Below are 16,999 nucleotides of genomic sequence, written 5' to 3'. Positions count from 1 at the left end.
TCAGATGAGAGCGATTAAGGAAGGAATCATGATCTGCACTGTACAAATTACCTAGGAACTAGCCAGCAATGAGACAAGTTATTAAAGTTGCGGCCTAATTAAACCACATTCCTTGCAAACTGTCTTTCTTCCCGCATGTCTGGGACAAGGGTGAAGTGATGTTAAGCATCCCTTTGGATTTAAATGGCTACCCTATTTCAACTCTAGATTCTACTTGCCTGACATACAGTTTTTATCATTTTTATTTCCAAATTAATTTAAGACCCAAACATCAAATTAGGGTATAATTATGATAATAAGATTAAATACTGATTGAATCTCCTACACAATTGTCAGGTAAACAGTTTTATTATATTTTATTGAAATACAAAAGGTTTACATCCAGCAAGTGTATTTGGTAATTAATATTTGATAGTGATAAATAGTCATGAGCAATCATTTCATTATTCAAATACACATTTAAGAATGTCTTCTTTATTGCCTGACTAAGGAAGAGTTGATGTGAATTGAAATATACTAAATACATTGCACAAAATAGTCTGTTTTTTCCATTCTTAAGTGATATGATCAGCAGTTACAGCTAACATTTGTTGGAAGATATCTTTCAATGCCCACTGAAAAATATTTTAAATGAGGTTCTACTCTGAGATGTGACTTGGTAAAATAGCATCATGGGTTCCCTGTTTATTGTCTCAATGATTTCCTACTCAAAATACTCAGTTTATAAGTCATAAAGATGTTATGTCAGCCCTGCAAATTCAACCTGGGATTTAAAATGGGTTCTTTTACCTTGCACATGAGCACCAGTAACACAGATTCTGCATGGCAAATTATGGTTTGCACAGATGTAACTAAGTGGAACTTTGTCATCTACTCTGTTGACACTGCACAAGATAACACAGAATAAAGCTCCTCACTCTTTCCTCTGCTGGCTCTGCAGCACTAACAGTTAAAAAGTAAACACTTAATTTTTTGTCACTAAAATAGCAGATAATATTCTGAATACACACAAGATTCAGATCTCAATAAACAGGTACCATGTTGCTGTAGTACACTGTACTGAGTAGAACCGCACTTGTAAGTTTTAATTACAGTTTTTGTTGTACAATAAATGGTAAACAATGATGCAGCATAGACAGACTCATGAATAGGACAAGTAACATCAATATTTGAATCTGGATTATGAAACAATTTAGCACAGATGGGTGATAAGTGTATGGCTGCCCATTGCTTGTAGAGATGCCTTCTGCAAGAAACTTAATGGTAACCATTAGGAGAGATTTGTGTGTATACTGAATAGATATTATTTGTGTGTGGGTATATATGTGCGCACATATATATATATATACACACACACACTCTATTTGCTACCATACAGTAATCATAAACACAAATCTCTTATGTACATTGTAAAATTTACAGAATATTTCTTTATGCCTGGAAAGCCTACTTTCAGGAAAACTGCAATCATTTTGCTCCATCCAAAAGTGTGAAATCTCAGAGTGAGAGACCGTTTCACCATGTATTAAACAAATATGTAAAGTGTTATTGGGGGTTGGGGTCAGACAATAATTATTTAATGACAGTAGATGTTGAGATTAACAAGTTAAAGCTTTATAACTGTTAAAATGCAAATTGTCAACATTGCATGTCAAAATATAAAAAGCAGGGCTGTCAATTAATCGCAGTTAACTCTCACAATTAAATAAAAAAAATTAATCATGATTAATCGCAGTTTTAATCGCACTGTTAAACAACAGAATACCAATTGAATTTTATTAAATATTTTTGGATGTTTTTCTACATTTTCAAATATATTTATATGTACAGTGCTCACTTTATATTATTTTTATTACAAATATTTGCACTGTAAAAATGATAAATGAAATTGCATTGTTCAATTCACCTCATAGTGAGAACTGTACTGCAAGTACTGTAGTGCAATCTCTTTATCATGAAAATGCAACTTACAAATGTAGAATTTTTTTGTTACATAATTGCACTCAAAAACAAAAGTGCAAAACTTTAGCGCCTACAAGTCCACTCAGTCCTACTTCTTGTTCAGCCAATCACTAAGATAAACAAATTTGTTTACATTTACAGGAGATACTGCTGTCCACTTCTTATTTACAATGTCACCAGAAAGTGAGAATAGGCATTCACACGGGACTTTTGTAGCTGGCATTGCAAGGTATTTATGTGCTAGATATGCTAAACATTCCTATGCCCATTCATGCTTTGGCCACCATTCCAGAGGACATGCTTCCGTGCTGATGATGCTCGTTAAAAAAATAATGCATTAATTAAATTTGTGACTGAACTCCTTGGGGGAGAATTGTATGTCTTTGGCTCTGTTTTACCCACATTCTGCCATATATTTCATGTTATAGTAGTCTCGAATGATGACTCAGCACATGTTCGTTTTAGAACACTTTCACTGCAGATCGGACAAAACACAAAGAAGGTACCAATGTGAGATTTCTAAAGATAGCTACAGACCTTGACCCAAGGTTTAAGAATCTGAAGTGCTGTCCAAAATCTGAGAGGAATGAGGTGTGGAGCATACTTTCAGAAATCTTAAAAATGCAACACTCCAATGCAGAACCTGCAGAACCCGAACCCCCAAAAAAGAAAATCAACCTTCTGCTGGTGGCATCTGACTCAGACGATGAAAATGAACATGCGTCGGTCCACATTGCTTTGGATTGTTATCGAGCAGAACCTGTCATCAGCATGGATGCACGTCCTCTGGGATGGTGGATGAAGCATGAAGAGACATATGAACCTTTAGGGCATCTGGCATGTAAATAATTCACGACACTGGCTACAACAGTGCTATGAGAACGCCTGTTCTCACTTTCAGGTGACATTGTGAACAAGAAGCGGGCAGCATTATCTCTTGCAAATGTAAACAAACTTGTTTGAATGATTGGCTGAACAAGAAATAGGACTGAATGGACTTGTAGGCTCTAAAGTTTTACATTGTTTTATTTTTGAATGCAGTTATTTTTTGTACATAATTCTACATTTTTAAGTTCAACTTTCATGATAAAGAGATTGCACTACAGTACTTGTATTAGGTGAATTGAAAAATACTATTGTTTTTTACAGTGCAAATATTTGTAATCAAAAATAAATAAAGTGAGCACTGTACACTTTGTATTCTGTGTTGTAATTGAAATCAGTATATTTGAAAATGTAGAAAACATCCAAAAATATTTAAGTAAATGGTATTCTATTATTGTTTAACCGTGCAATTAATTGCGGTTAATTTTTTTTAATCGCTTGACAGCTCTAATAAAAAGTAAATATACTTAAATGCTAAGTTCTCAAGCAGCATTTTTGTATATTACCTGTCTGTAAATGTTGATTATTATTGATGGAAATATTTTCTCTGTGTGTACAGTGAAATTGACGTTTACTGATAAAAATCTAATGTTTCCACGTCTATTTATAAAAGCAGGTTGGAACTGCACAAATACAAGTGTTCTTTTCTACTGGGTTCTCATACTGCTAGTGGAATGTAACACCAGCAAGATACCTGCTTGCATCACTTATCTTTGAAATAACTAATTAAAATCTTTAAGCACTATACTTTAACACTGAACACTTAATAAATGCATTTTAACCCTGTATTCACGAAGAATTTTTAGACTGTTGCACAGAGAAAAGTGGCTGCAGCTTTCCATTAACAAAACAGTGACTTTCACTTGATGTCTGCTTCAGTTTCAACACGAAATTGTAAGACTTTCTGTAATCCCCAAATTTGCCCATATACATAGTTGAGCCTGAACTCCAGTCTTGAATAATGCAGAACTTGTTTCTGAATACCTGTAAGAAAAAATTCTTGTAAGAAACGTTTTTAAAAGTTTACAGAAGTCCTTTAATAAAGTGTTTTCAAATTGAAATAAATCGAATATGTTTTACTACACCACTGTAATCAGCAGGCAAAGTTTCTCTAAAATCATATTGGCTATTTTCCAAGTTGTTTCAAATAGAATTTTGTAGTCCCCTACTTGCAGCTATTTAGTTGTGCATAGAGATAATGCTATAGCAGTCATGTTGTTGTTGTGCTTAGCTTTATGGGGGTTTTTATATAAAATCTCAGTGAAAGGGTGCATGAATAGTATGTTCATTTGAATAGTATATTCCTGATTATTAAACAATGAATGAAATACAATATTCTGAAGAAGTAGTCACATATGAAATATTTATAGATCCATAAATACAATAGCTCTGGCAGCTGAAATAAAGCATTCTCCTTCATGACTTTGCCTGTATATAGTCTCAGTGTAAAGGTAGCTTATCTTACAAACTCACAGAACAATGTCCAAACCTCAGAACTATCATTCTGGAATTAAGGGTATAGCCCTTCTCATTCCACCTCCCTCTCCAAAATGTCTCTTAATGGTCCCTCAGTTCTCCTTCCTACCTGTGTGATGATCTGGCTTTCTTAGATAGACTTATTTCTATTGCTGTACTTTTGTACTTTAAAAATTTTTTTCTATGAATATTTCAATAATTCAGTTACTCTTGAGACCACTTGTCTAATATATGAGATGTGGAGCAGAAAAGAAATTGTGGCATTCTTCCTTCTCCTCAAAATTGTGTAATTCCAACCAACATCCCTGGTGATTGGAATACTTGGGTGAAGGGTGTTATGCTGTTTTTTCCCCAGGGTCAGATGAGAAAGGAACTATACATTGAGACGTGTATGATGGGGGAGCCCTTCGGGACCTTCAGTCCCAAACAGCTGTTTCGTGGGAAGAGCCTGTGTTCACATAAGGCAGATCCAGCGCCAAATGACTTGAAATCCAAGAAATCATCCTCAGATCCACCTAAGGAGGATCCCATATGCTTCAGTTCTAGTACTTCTAAATTATTTTATTTGAGGTCTTTGGGTCCATCTCCTTTGAATGGGACATTTATAGTGACGCCTCGGGACTCCAGGAGAGAATTATCCTGTTCTTAACAGAATCTTGCAAACCTACTATTACAAATGCTCTCAAAGGCAGGGTCTGAAATAGAGTTTTGTCTAAAACTGTTACAATTGATTACTTCCTGCACTTTTTGCAAGGCTGCAAATGTGCCTTCTGCAAGCTTGCGTAAGTTTTGTTTGCAAACCGAACTTTGTACTCAATCCAGATAAGACCCTTTCTTCTTAAGGAGATCAAATATTTAGATTTATTGGTGGACGGTGTCAGTCAATGCCTGGAAAGGGATGCCCTTCTCACCTCTGATGCTATTCACAGTGGTAGACATTGATACTCAAATCTGGGTTGTGGCGGTCCATTTCAGTCAACTGAAAATGTATGGGCTTTGAAAGTCAAGCAAACTTCGACTCCAGACAAACCTCTTGTAGCTGTGAGTAATGTGCTGCTGCTTCAAACACTCCTTCTGCTGATCAGAAGGCAGGCGTCACTGATTCTGACAGGCAATGCTGTGATAATATATTATTTAAAGATTCAGGAAGGAGCTTTATCTCCCCTATTACATACTTCCATAGAAATGGTGCATTTTGAAAGAGAGGTTTTCTTCAGCTCTATACCTGGCAGGAGTGAAAAGCAACTTAGTAGATGGCTTAGGTTGCAAAAAATCAGATCAACTTTGGATAGTTTCCTAAGGACTGTTGTATGTTTGACTTTTGACATATGGGGTCATCTAGGTTTGGTCTTGCTTGCCTGAAGTTACAACATGAAATGGTCTGCTTGAGCGCAGGCATGAACCCAAATTCAGTGTCAGATATGCTTCCTTTGCAGAGAGGAGCAAGACTCACATATAGCTTTCCCTTTTTCCTTCCATTACGGAATATTTTGAGGGAGAAAGGACAGAGTCCATGTGATCCTGATCACCCTAGCACAGGCTGTGGTTTACAGATTGGTTAGCCCTGTCCAAGGTTAACTTGTTTTTGATCTTGAGCACGGATCTTTTATTTCAAAATAAGGGCCTGGTTCGTCATAGTCATGAATCCTTTTGTTGGACCACTTGATTTCTGGGTTACGAGCAGGGTTTTTCTGAGCAGTCACATCCTTGCTTTTGGAATCACAGATACCTTTCACTTGGTAATCATATGACTTCATGTGAAAGCAATTTTCAAGCTTATGTAGAGACTAAAGGAGTTGTTTCAACTTCTGCACTATATACTGGATTTTCACGTACCCTTTTATGAACTCTGAATTATCTTTGACTATGGCTAAGGTGTACTGAACAGCCTTTACTTCTACCATCTCTATCTACCACACACCGGTTTGAAGGAGTTGGGTCTTTTTTCAAGCCTTGGTAAAATGATTTCTTAAGGATCTGGGCTGGGATTGTCAGAGACCAAAGACTGTTTAGGCATGCAAGTCCTACTGAAAGTCAAGAAGATTTGGATGTCTAACTTCCGTAGTATCCTTTGAAAACCCCAGCCCATATGAATATGTATTCTCCAGATGGTAAAACCGAGCTTTTGCACTGCCCATTCATTTAGCTTTGTTAGGTCCCACTAAAGTTCCACAGCTGCTACTTCGATACTAACACAAATAATTTTGTGTCCTCTGCACCTTTTGCCTCCTCCCTCTGCAGCACCTTTTCCGAGTCACTAACAAATACAATAAGCATCAGTCCTAGCATGGAATCTTGGGGCACTACACTGTGAACTTTAGCCATAGTGAAAATTGGCCAAGTATTCCTATTGTTATTTTAGCCAGTTCGTAATCTGAGACAGTACTTCAGCTCTCACCCCATGACTATCTAATGCTGTCCTAATCTTGAGAGGAATTTTGTCAATGTATTTTTGATGGTTCAAATAAAACGGTAACCATGTCTCCTTTACCCACTGTCATACTCAAAGGATTCTAATAGATTAGAGAGGCATGGTTTTCTTTTGGAGAAGTTGTGTTGGTTTATTTCTATAATACCATGTGTTTTAATATTTCGACCTGTTCACCTGGTATGGAAGTAAAGCTTATTGGTCTATCATTCCTATAACCCCCCCCCCCAGCACCTCTTTTAAAGACAGGTACAATATACACAACTTTTTAGTTCTCAACTATAGTCTGATTTAAGAGTAGACTTATTAGTCTGATTTAAGAGTAGACTTATTTTTGTTAGCAGCTGAGCTCAGCCACTTCATTGTCCAGTTCCTCAGAATATTTGAGTGTATACAGTCCAGCCCTGGTGACTTACAGATCTTCATTTTATCAGTGTGTTCTAGCACCTCCTCTATAACAGTGCCTCATTTTTATTACTTGAAGAGAATAAACCTGAGGTAGGTATCTCCCCAACATCCTCTGCGTGGCAAAGACCAGTGAAAAGAAATCACTTAGTTTCTCTGCTCCCCTTACCCTGGTAATCCAGTAAATTAATCTATTCTTTTGCAGGCTATGATTCAGAGAAATTACAATAGTGGAATATTTTGAAGGAACAAACCAACACAACTTCAGTGACAATTAGTTTGGCTTGGTGCCAGGCAAATCAACAATGGGTGCTATCTTTTCATGAAGAATGCTTGTGGAAAAATATAGGAAAAAAGAGGAAATCCCTGCATGTAGTATTCATCAATATTGAGAAGACGTCTCTCAGAACATGGTCATATAAGCTATCTGTTGCTGTATGAGAATGAAACAGATACCTGAAGGCACATACGAAGGTGCTGCTACTATACTTAGACCATGTGGGGAAACTGAACAGCTTCTAGTAAGAGCTGGAGTACATCAAGGTTTGGCACTAAACCTCTTTTTGTTCATATCGGTGCTCGATGCATTAGAGGGGTATCTTGATACCTTGAAAACAACAAGACTGTAAGTCTAGAGGGACCAGCCACCAACAAAGATACAGAAGTTCAAGTACCTAGGTTTGATAACGCAAGATAATGTTGAACTCAACAATGAACTTAACAAGCAGAACAGGAAAGGCCTGGACTAAATGGAGAGAAGTGAGGGGAGTGATCTATGCTAGGAAAATGCCTATCAAACTGAAAAATAAGACCTACAAGACAGTAATTAGGCCTGCATTTTTGAATGGCTCAAAATGCTGGACACTGAGGAAGAGACAGGAGCAGATCTTGAATACTGTGGAAATGAAAATGGTAAGATGGATGCTTGGAATTACGATAGGCCACATTTGAACAAATGAATTGGGGAAGTATGAAGCTGGTACTATTTACAGGGAAACTGAAGGAATCCAGGCTTAGCTGGCTTGGCCATGTGAAAAGAAGATTGGTAGAATATACAGGAAACAGGGCATTAAACTTAAAAGTGAAGGGTAAGAGAGGGGTTGGAAGACCCAAAACTGGATGGATGGATGGATATACAAAAGGAACTGATTAGCTGTAGAGTTTCTGAGTAACTGCTTCAAGACAGACTGGGATGGAAAAGAAGGACTCAGAGCCAACCCCATGTAGATGGGACTAAGGCTAGAGAAAGAAGGAAGACATAGCTTGACAGTACAGAGAGAACTTCTCAGCTTAACCGAGTTTCTACCCTTCCTAGTTAGATCTTGTTGTTGCATATAAGCAAGAGATTCTGTACTCCAAGTCGCACATTTTAAAGTCTAGATACACACAAAGTAAAATACAGTGTAGTGTTCAAACTCAAATTTAGGAGCCTTTTGTATGAAGGTCTTGTGCCAAATTTAAGTAATCTCAGCTCCTTACATTGCACTAATAAGTGAAAGTATATGACTACTATTCCTATTAACATTCATTCTTTTAGACTCATAGACTTTAAGGTCAGAAGGGACCATTATGATCATCTGGTCTGACCTCCCGCATGATGCAGGCCACAAAGCCGTCCCTACCCTTTCCCTTGACTCTGCTGTTGAAGTCCCCAAATCCTGTGGCTTAGAGACTTCAATTAGCAGAGAATCCTCCTGCCAGCGATCCCTGCCCCATGCTGCGGAAGAAGGCGAAAAACCTCCAGGGCCTCTGCCAATCTACCTTGGAGGAAAATTCCTTCCCGACCCCAAATATGGCGATCAGTAATACCCCGAGCACGTAGGCAAGATTCTCCAGCCTCACCCTCATTAGCCATTATACTATTTACCTGCCATGGCACGCTGTTCCTTTGACTAAAATCATGTTATCCCCTTAAACCATTCCCTCCATAAACTTATCTAACTTAATCTTAAAACCAGACAGGTCCTTCTCCCCCACCGTTTCCCTCGGAAGGCTGTTCCAATATTTCACCCCTCTGACGGTCAGAAACCTTCGTCTAATTTCAAGCCTAAACTTCCCCACGGCCAGTTTATATCCATTCGTTCTCGTGTCCACATTAGTACTGAGCTGGAATAATTCCTCTCCCTCCCTGGTATTTATCCCTCTGATATATTTAAAGAGAGCAATCATATTCCCCCTCAGCCTTCGTTTGGTCAGGCTAAACAACCCGAGCTCCTCTAGTCTCCTTTCATACGACAGGTTTTCCATTCCTCTGATCATCCTAGTGGCCCTTCTCTGTACCCGTTCCAGTTTGAGTTCATCTTTTTTAAACATGGGAGACCAGAACTGCACACAGTACTCCAAATGAGGTCTCACCAGCGCCTTGTACAACGGAAGCACCACCTCCTTATCCCTACTAGATATACCTCGCCTAATGCATCCCAAGACCGCATTGGCTTTTTTCACCGCCACGTCACATTGTCGACTCATAGTCATCCTGCGGTCTACAAGGACCCCGAGGTCTTTCTCCTTCTCCGTTACAATTTTAGTGTCTTTTAGAGACTACTGCATTTGAAAGCTGGCATACAAAATGGCACAGTATTGCATAAAAGCACTTCAAAATAGAATGTAGCTAACTTATCAAACTCCCAAAGGAAAAGTCATTTTCAACAAAAAAGTACATGTTGTTTTCAGCTTCAAAAGGAATATGAAACTAGTACAGAGAGAGGTTTCTTGGTCACATCTACAAATGGTAAACTTGAGAATAAACATTAAATGGTACACTTTTCTTGAAAATGGAGTCACAAACCTTTATCTTATCTGGCTGATGCTGGAACTCCATAATTTCAGACACTAACTTGTCAGTCTTGGTTTTGTAATATCATCTGGTGACCTACAATATTAAAATAAGGATATTCAGGCTTAATTATTGCATTCATGATTAGGAAAGTCATCAGAATAGAATGGACCACCAAAGCCATGCAGAAGAGCTGTAAAAAGGTAATTTCTAAAGTTCTATTAAGAAACTTATGCAGCAGTAAATATTATAGATTATTAGTAAATTTAGGGATTAGTATTTTTAGCTCTGAAATGGCTAAGACAAGAGGCAAAACAAACCAAAACCTGATTTAGTTGTAAAGTTTATGCATGAAAGTGGACATGTTGTTATTTTGGGGAAACTTACATTGAAGAGGATGAGAATGTATGTGCATGCATTTTACCTTCACACTGAGTTGTTTTTCCATATTTGTGTAATGTTCGTTGGTTAATGATCTCTGAAGAACTGACACAAGCACTTACACTACAAGGCATATGGCTAAAGCTAGAGATGGGCTCATCATGTTCAAAAATGGGATTAATTCTTACAGCATTTTCTGTGCCACAGTTGTTGGGAGCAGCAGGACCTCTATAATGCAGAACATTTTTGTTTTATGTAAGAATCTGTAACTTAACGAACATTATTGAAAATTAATTTTCAAATGTGAAGGGAAAAATCATGAGCTGCTTACTCCAAATTAGTCTGGTTTTTGCATTTTCTTCTTATCTTAACAATTAAAATGATGACAAGAAAAACAAGGCTTAATAAGCTAAGAACCACAGCTTTTAAAATGAAGGGTTGTATAGGCTCTGGAGCAAACTTTGCACAGCGCTCTCCTTGGTAAAACCGGTGCCTACGTACAGGGCATCTAAACAGGAAGAGGGGGAAAAGCAAAAAATAAACATAAGACTGAGGGCAGGAAATACAAAGTACTTGTGTCCAAAATACAGGGAAAACTGCCAACAAGTAGAAGAACAGTTTTCTCATTGTAATTAATCAAAAAGAGTCTTTCCATATGAAGCAGCATGATTAATAATACATGGAAGAATATATCTTCAAGTTCATGATGATCAATATAAAACAATTGGAGACTGAAGTATTGTCTCCCTACCCCTGAATCATGAGGAAGTTTGCATATAGAACAGAGCTTTGTGGCTGATTCCTAACTCTATACTGAGGCCAAACCAAACCCTGCACTTGAATGCCCTGGGAATTTGTTCCATATGTTCTAATCGTATCTCTTTTTAAAAATCTTCCCTATACTTTGCTCATCGGTGACCTCTAACTTGAGAAGTGCTGTCTAAAGCTTCATACTACACTACTCTAATATAAAATAAACCTCTTCCAAAATGTTGGATGAGACCTCTGGTTTTTCTATGAGAAGGTAGGTTCATAGATTATCAGAAGTGAACATCAGTCAGGTTTGAAGTAATTTTGGAAATGAAGCAAACATTGGACTGAATTTTACTTGCCTTACCAAGTTCTTACTTGGAAGTACTTCCATTGGTATCAATGATCTGCTATTTTCATACCTTTCTTGGTTTTGCTTGCACAAGCTTTTTAAGTTTATATTGGAATTATATAAGTATGTAACCAGACACAATTCACAGGCATTGTATTCATTATTTTTAATAAACTTGTATTCTCATTATGTTCATTATCTGCATTTAAGCTAAGCCATTTGACTCTGTGGACAAAATTCTGACCTTGCAAAATCATGATCTTGGGTAGATATATTATGGGCATTAGATCCCAGTTAAGTTTATTGTTGCAAAATACAGCAAGTCTGCTATCATGAATTTGCATATAGGGAATTCAGCAGTGTCTCTTCAGAACTCAATCTGAGCTTCAAGCGTCAACATCCTGTTCTTCTCTAAGAATCGCCACCCTGCACTTAAGCAGGGAGGAGTTTGACTGGCTGGTCAGAAGAAGGCGCAATGCTTTCTGGTTCGAGGGAGGAGGGAAGACTTAAAGCTGCTGGAAGAGCAGTCAGCATGGTGGAAGATTCACCACCTAGGAATGAGGGGTTTAAAAAGGTCAGCTGGGCCTGGCCCCTCCCCTCTTCACTCAGAACAGGCTGGGCAGCACCCAACCTCCCCCTCCCCAATTAGGTCACAAATATGCCGGTGTTTAGCTATATCTGCTGTGGGCATTACTCTAGCCGCCCCATTAAGGGGGGCTGGGAAGGAATTTTTCCCTTACTACCATATTGGCCAGGTGCAGTGTGTGTGTGTGGGGGGGGGGAGAGGGGGGAGTTCGCCTTCCTCGCAGCAGGTTCAGGTAGGCTGTGTTCATGCAAAGCATGATGGGTGGTAGGTCACATGTCACAACTTTTTATTTAAGTGTACAGCGGATGTTCAGTGCAGGTACTCCATAAATTAAGGCACAAAAGAACGAAAAAATGGCTTGGAAAAGAAATTAAGGAGAGGTGCTTGGTAATTTAGCAAGCCGGGGGGCAGTTGGGGACTCCTATGATTGGTACAACAGGGAGCCAGCCCCCTCATCGTTATAGTCCACCTTAACCCCTCCTACGAGGGGGCATGGTAGATGGGGGAGCTGTGGAAGAGTCCCCTCCCCCCCCCCAAAAAAAATTGGTTGGAATTGGTAAGGTCCCGTCAGTGAATCTGCTGAAGGGACATAAATTTTGCATCTGCACTGCACACATTTTATCTACCGGGTTAGTCGCAGACATCTGTCTAATAATAAAGTTGAGGCCTAATTAAACCCATGTCTAATGTCTCCTGTCATTCTTTCAGCATAACCAGACAAGCCAACAGAGGCAAAAAGAGTTAAGGTAAGTCAACTATTGTACATTTTAAACACTAACAGTATACAATGTAGTGGATAATTCCTCTACAGTCATGATATGCAGAAGTTGTTCAATGTTCTTATTGTTTGTAGCTGATATTGAATGCTCTAATTAGCATATACTGACCTCTTGAGGTCAGTACTAAGAATGATTGATTGGGCTAATCAGATCTGTACTCGGCTTGTTACAATGGCAGTCAATCAACTGCTGGGTAACACTCAAGGTTCTGGACATCCTGTGTAAGAGCCTCATCGTCTTTGACCTACTGTACAATCTACACTCCTTTTGAACACTAAGGGGAAGTTTGTGTGTCTGGATTGCATGACATTCTCAGTAATTGGCCCATACTCCTGAATTTGCTCCCTGTGAAAATATGGTGTCTGGTCACATTTACAAAGAGTTGCAAGAAACATCATGCCTTCCCAACCAATGGAATCCCGGCTCGCTTGATTACTTTGAAAGCTGTGGGCAGCAGGGTGTCTGATCATAAAAAGATCTTGACTGTCTCAACATATGCTTTGTAAGGTGACCAGCTATTACAGTGGTGGATACCGTGTGTGTGTGTGTGTGTGTGTGTGTATGTGTATGTGTGTGTGTGTGTATATATATATGCTTACAATAGTATTTTAAAATGTATTTTATACAACCCAGCCAAAAGTTAATTCCTCACAGATATACCTATTTTACCAATGGCCAAAAACGTGAACAAATGTTATTTGATTTTCCAAAATGTCAGAATAGTTGCATTTTGAAAATCAAGAAGAATATCATTTCAAGTTACTTGTAACCTAGGTCAATGATGTTTCCTTTCTAATAAAGAATAAAATTGTGATGCCCTTACTGATATTGTGCAGTACTTGACTGCTTAAATAGTCCCATTGACTTCAGTGAAAATATTCCTTGTGCAAGGTACTTTGTCAATGGAACAATACCTCAATCTAGATCAAAATGTCTATATAATTTTACACGCATTGGCTTGCACTTGATACTCCTGAAAAAGGGTAATCCCAATTGTAACTCTTCGTATAACTGATTTTTCAGGAACTATTGTTCAGCAGAATTAATGAGAAATATAATTTGCCTACCTGCAGACAGCTCCTTTTCCTGGAACTAATTCACATTTTCCGCCGTTAACACAAAGATGTGGCTGCATCTCACATAGACTCCGACATGGCAGTCCATCTCGGCTTGCGTAACCAGGTTTACAAAGGCAGTCTGCCTCTTTTGTCCATTCATTTGTAATGCACTCTGAAAATTCATCACATGCCATGAATTTGCATGGGTCTGCTCGATCAGCTGTAATAAGATAGAGACATTATTAGTGGATGCGTTGAGGCATTATCCCAGTGTACTTGGCAGAACTTGAGGCTGCTACAGAGAACAAAAGAGATTCACTACAGCCAGGCTCCTTCTATATCAATTGGTGGGACTATATCTCAGCATAAAAGGAAGCTGTACATTTTTCTTTCCTCAGATAGCACAGAAAATTGCTATTATATTTTTCTTGCACAATCTGTTTCCTTCCCACATATTCAGAGTCATGTTTTTATGTTTGAACTGTAGAGACTTTTTTGCATGTGGGTGTTCTGATTCTATCATCTTTTACTTTTGGGGAGTGCTAGTACTATATTTGCACATACATACAAAAAAATGTGATTCTTGTCACAAGTAGCTTGCAATCTGATTAAGGACAAGTTAAAAACAGGACCATCCCTGTGTATAGTACAGAGTGACACTGCTAGCTAGAAATGGTGGCATTCTCTAGGGGAGAGCCATGTGTGAATGTCTTTGTGGAAGTAAGGTGGTTTACCTTTTAGGACAATCTCCTTTCATGAGGTGTATGAAACCATCATAACTTGCTGGTTTTCTGGGTTTGGGAAGGAGGCTGCTATGAGACACTGTATTGGGGAAGATGAAGGTCTATTGATGCTAGAAGAAAGGACCAAGCCAGGACTGCAGCCTGAAGCCATATTTCCTCCTTCCAAGCACCTCTAATTCTCCTGTGGACTGCCTTACCCTGCTTCCTCCTCTTGCCAGGTTTCAGTCCCCGCCTCACACCAAAAATCAGCAGGGGACTCGGCATGAGTCTTCCTAGCATGATGAGGCTGTTAGATGGAAGCAGTGGGGAGGAAGGCTATATCCAATGTACATATTTTTTGGTAGGAGTATCATTTGGTATCTGGATGGAAGTATGGGAGATGAGAGCCATGCTAAATCCTTAGGCCTGAGGATACAATTAATGAGTAGCAAATTATTTCAACCGTGCGCATTAGTGTGGGAAAATCCTGGGGATAAGTGTGCAGAGAATGTTGGGAAGGGTAAAAGGAGGAAATGAGAGCAGAGATATAGGCATGGGTGGAGTGACATGGCCTCAAAGGTGCATATGAGAAGCCTGAACTGTTAAACGGAGCTGAGAAAATGCAGCCTTTACCTTAGCTGTAGAGATAAGCATGGGTCTATTATATAAAGATTAACTATCAACAGCTCTTAAAATGTCAAAATGATGTTATCTCTGCAATAATGGGCCTTAAGATTTGCCTTTCTAGGGAAAATAAACATTAGTTTCAAAAGCGGATTCATGTTGGACATCCTACCTATTAACTATAAACCCGCTGGCTGAGATTTTCAAAGCCTTTAGAGGATATGGATGACCAGTGCCATCAATTGCAATGAGAACTGAACACTGAGTCCTCCCTGGTGGCACTGAAAATCTCAGCCATGCTTGAGGGTGCTCATATCTGCCTATACAAAGAGTGAAATGGATTGAATGATCAATAGGTCTCTTTCAGCTCTAACCTTCTATACAATTCCATGATTAGCTTCTCCTTCAAATTTAAAGACTAGGGAGGCTGTTTTAAATCTATCTTTGGTACTCATAAGATGATGTCACTTTGGCATCCACTTTGTTATTGGAATGAAGAACTTTGATTTCTACTAAGTTTGAAGCCAAAAAAAAAAAAAAAATTGTCAGCAATAAAGTAAATATCTGTAATGGCTGACTGACAAATCCCTGTCTAAATGTAATAGAAAAAATTCTTTACTGTTTTAATAATTATTTTTGAATGAAAATTAAAAAAAAACATTCTGTAGCAAAGCAATAAGTTTGTAAATCAAAAATTGTTAGCTCTTATTTTACAGAAAGGAAGTGAAATAACTTAAACAGGTTTTAGCCCGGAGTGGTATTCTATATCAATGTTCACAGAGAAACAGTTTTTCTCTTTAAAAAAACCACCACCACAACAACAATAAAAAGCCTGTTAGCTACAGAATCATAGATAGAAACAAAAAATATTAGCTGGATCCACTGAAATGTGTCATCCTGCCTCCCCCCAGCATTTTACAAGGCTAGTTATTGCCTAGATGACTCTCACTAGTGTCTATCTTCGCTTGCTTATAAGTAAAAATAAAGTAAATCAGTACATACAATTGTCAAGATAAATTGAAATGTTGATTACATATTTTTGGGAACAAAGTGTGTGTGTAATAGAAATAGAATTAGAATTATGCTTAGATTCATAGATTTTAGGGCCAGAAAGACCATTAGATTATCTTGTTTGACCTCTTGTGCATTGCAGGCCTTTGAACTTCATCCAGTTACTCCTGTAGTGCGCCCAATAACTTGCATTTGATTAAAGCATATCTTCCACAACGGCATCCAGTCTTAATCTGAAGACTGCAAGAAATGGAGAATCCACCACTGCCATTAAAATCGTTCCCAATGACACTGTACCGCTGCTGTGAAATTTATTCACTCTTCTACACAAAAGGTGGAGCATGTATTCAGTACGCTTTTTTAAACCATTAAAATTGACTTTTACAATGTGCAAGAAGATTGCTTTTTGTGCTCATGTAATGAATACCAGTCATGAAATCTGTTCACTAGCCATGAAATAAGGATTTACCATTCTTTCTGTTGGCTAAGGACAAAGTAGAGTTGATAATTTTAAAAGTAGTAAGTGAACCTATCTTTCAAGGTGGTGATCAGACTCTCGACTGATTCAGGTTGGAGTCATGTTGATGCTACTTGGGCCTTAGAAGAACATTCTTTCCAGATAGTGGGTGGTCCATTTTCATGGCTAATGAGTTGGGGAATCTGTTTATGTACAACTTATGAATTCTGGTTGTTATGAAAGTGGTGTATCTTGGAATGCCTCTATCTGGATGTGGGATCCCTTATTTTCTGACAGACCTGTACCATATGAGGGACAATGGTTTGTTACTAAAATAGTTGCCTATT

General features: G+C 38.4%; 1 protein-coding gene across 1 annotated transcript in view; it reads right to left on the bottom strand.

Moving 5' to 3' along the window:
- Positions 1-9,996: 9,996 nt before the first annotated feature.
- The window catches only part of IMPG1 (interphotoreceptor matrix proteoglycan 1), an 89,738-nt gene continuing 82,735 nt past the window's right edge, over positions 9,997-16,999 (bottom strand). Inside the window, exons 15-18 of the mRNA XM_054024479.1 lie at positions 13,848-14,058; positions 10,645-10,821; positions 10,357-10,541; positions 9,997-10,028 (exon numbers count right to left, since the gene is read on the bottom strand). Of these exons, the coding sequence (XP_053880454.1) occupies positions 9,997-10,028; positions 10,357-10,541; positions 10,645-10,821; positions 13,848-14,058 (605 nt within the window). The remainder of the gene's footprint in view (positions 10,029-10,356; positions 10,542-10,644; positions 10,822-13,847; positions 14,059-16,999) is intronic.

Source organism: Malaclemys terrapin, chromosome 3 (assembly GCF_027887155.1).
Source record: "Malaclemys terrapin pileata isolate rMalTer1 chromosome 3, rMalTer1.hap1, whole genome shotgun sequence".
Lineage (NCBI taxonomy): Eukaryota > Metazoa > Chordata > Testudines > Emydidae > Malaclemys > Malaclemys terrapin.
Note: the sequence above shows the minus strand (reverse complement) of the source record. Positions and strands in the feature narration are given on the sequence as shown.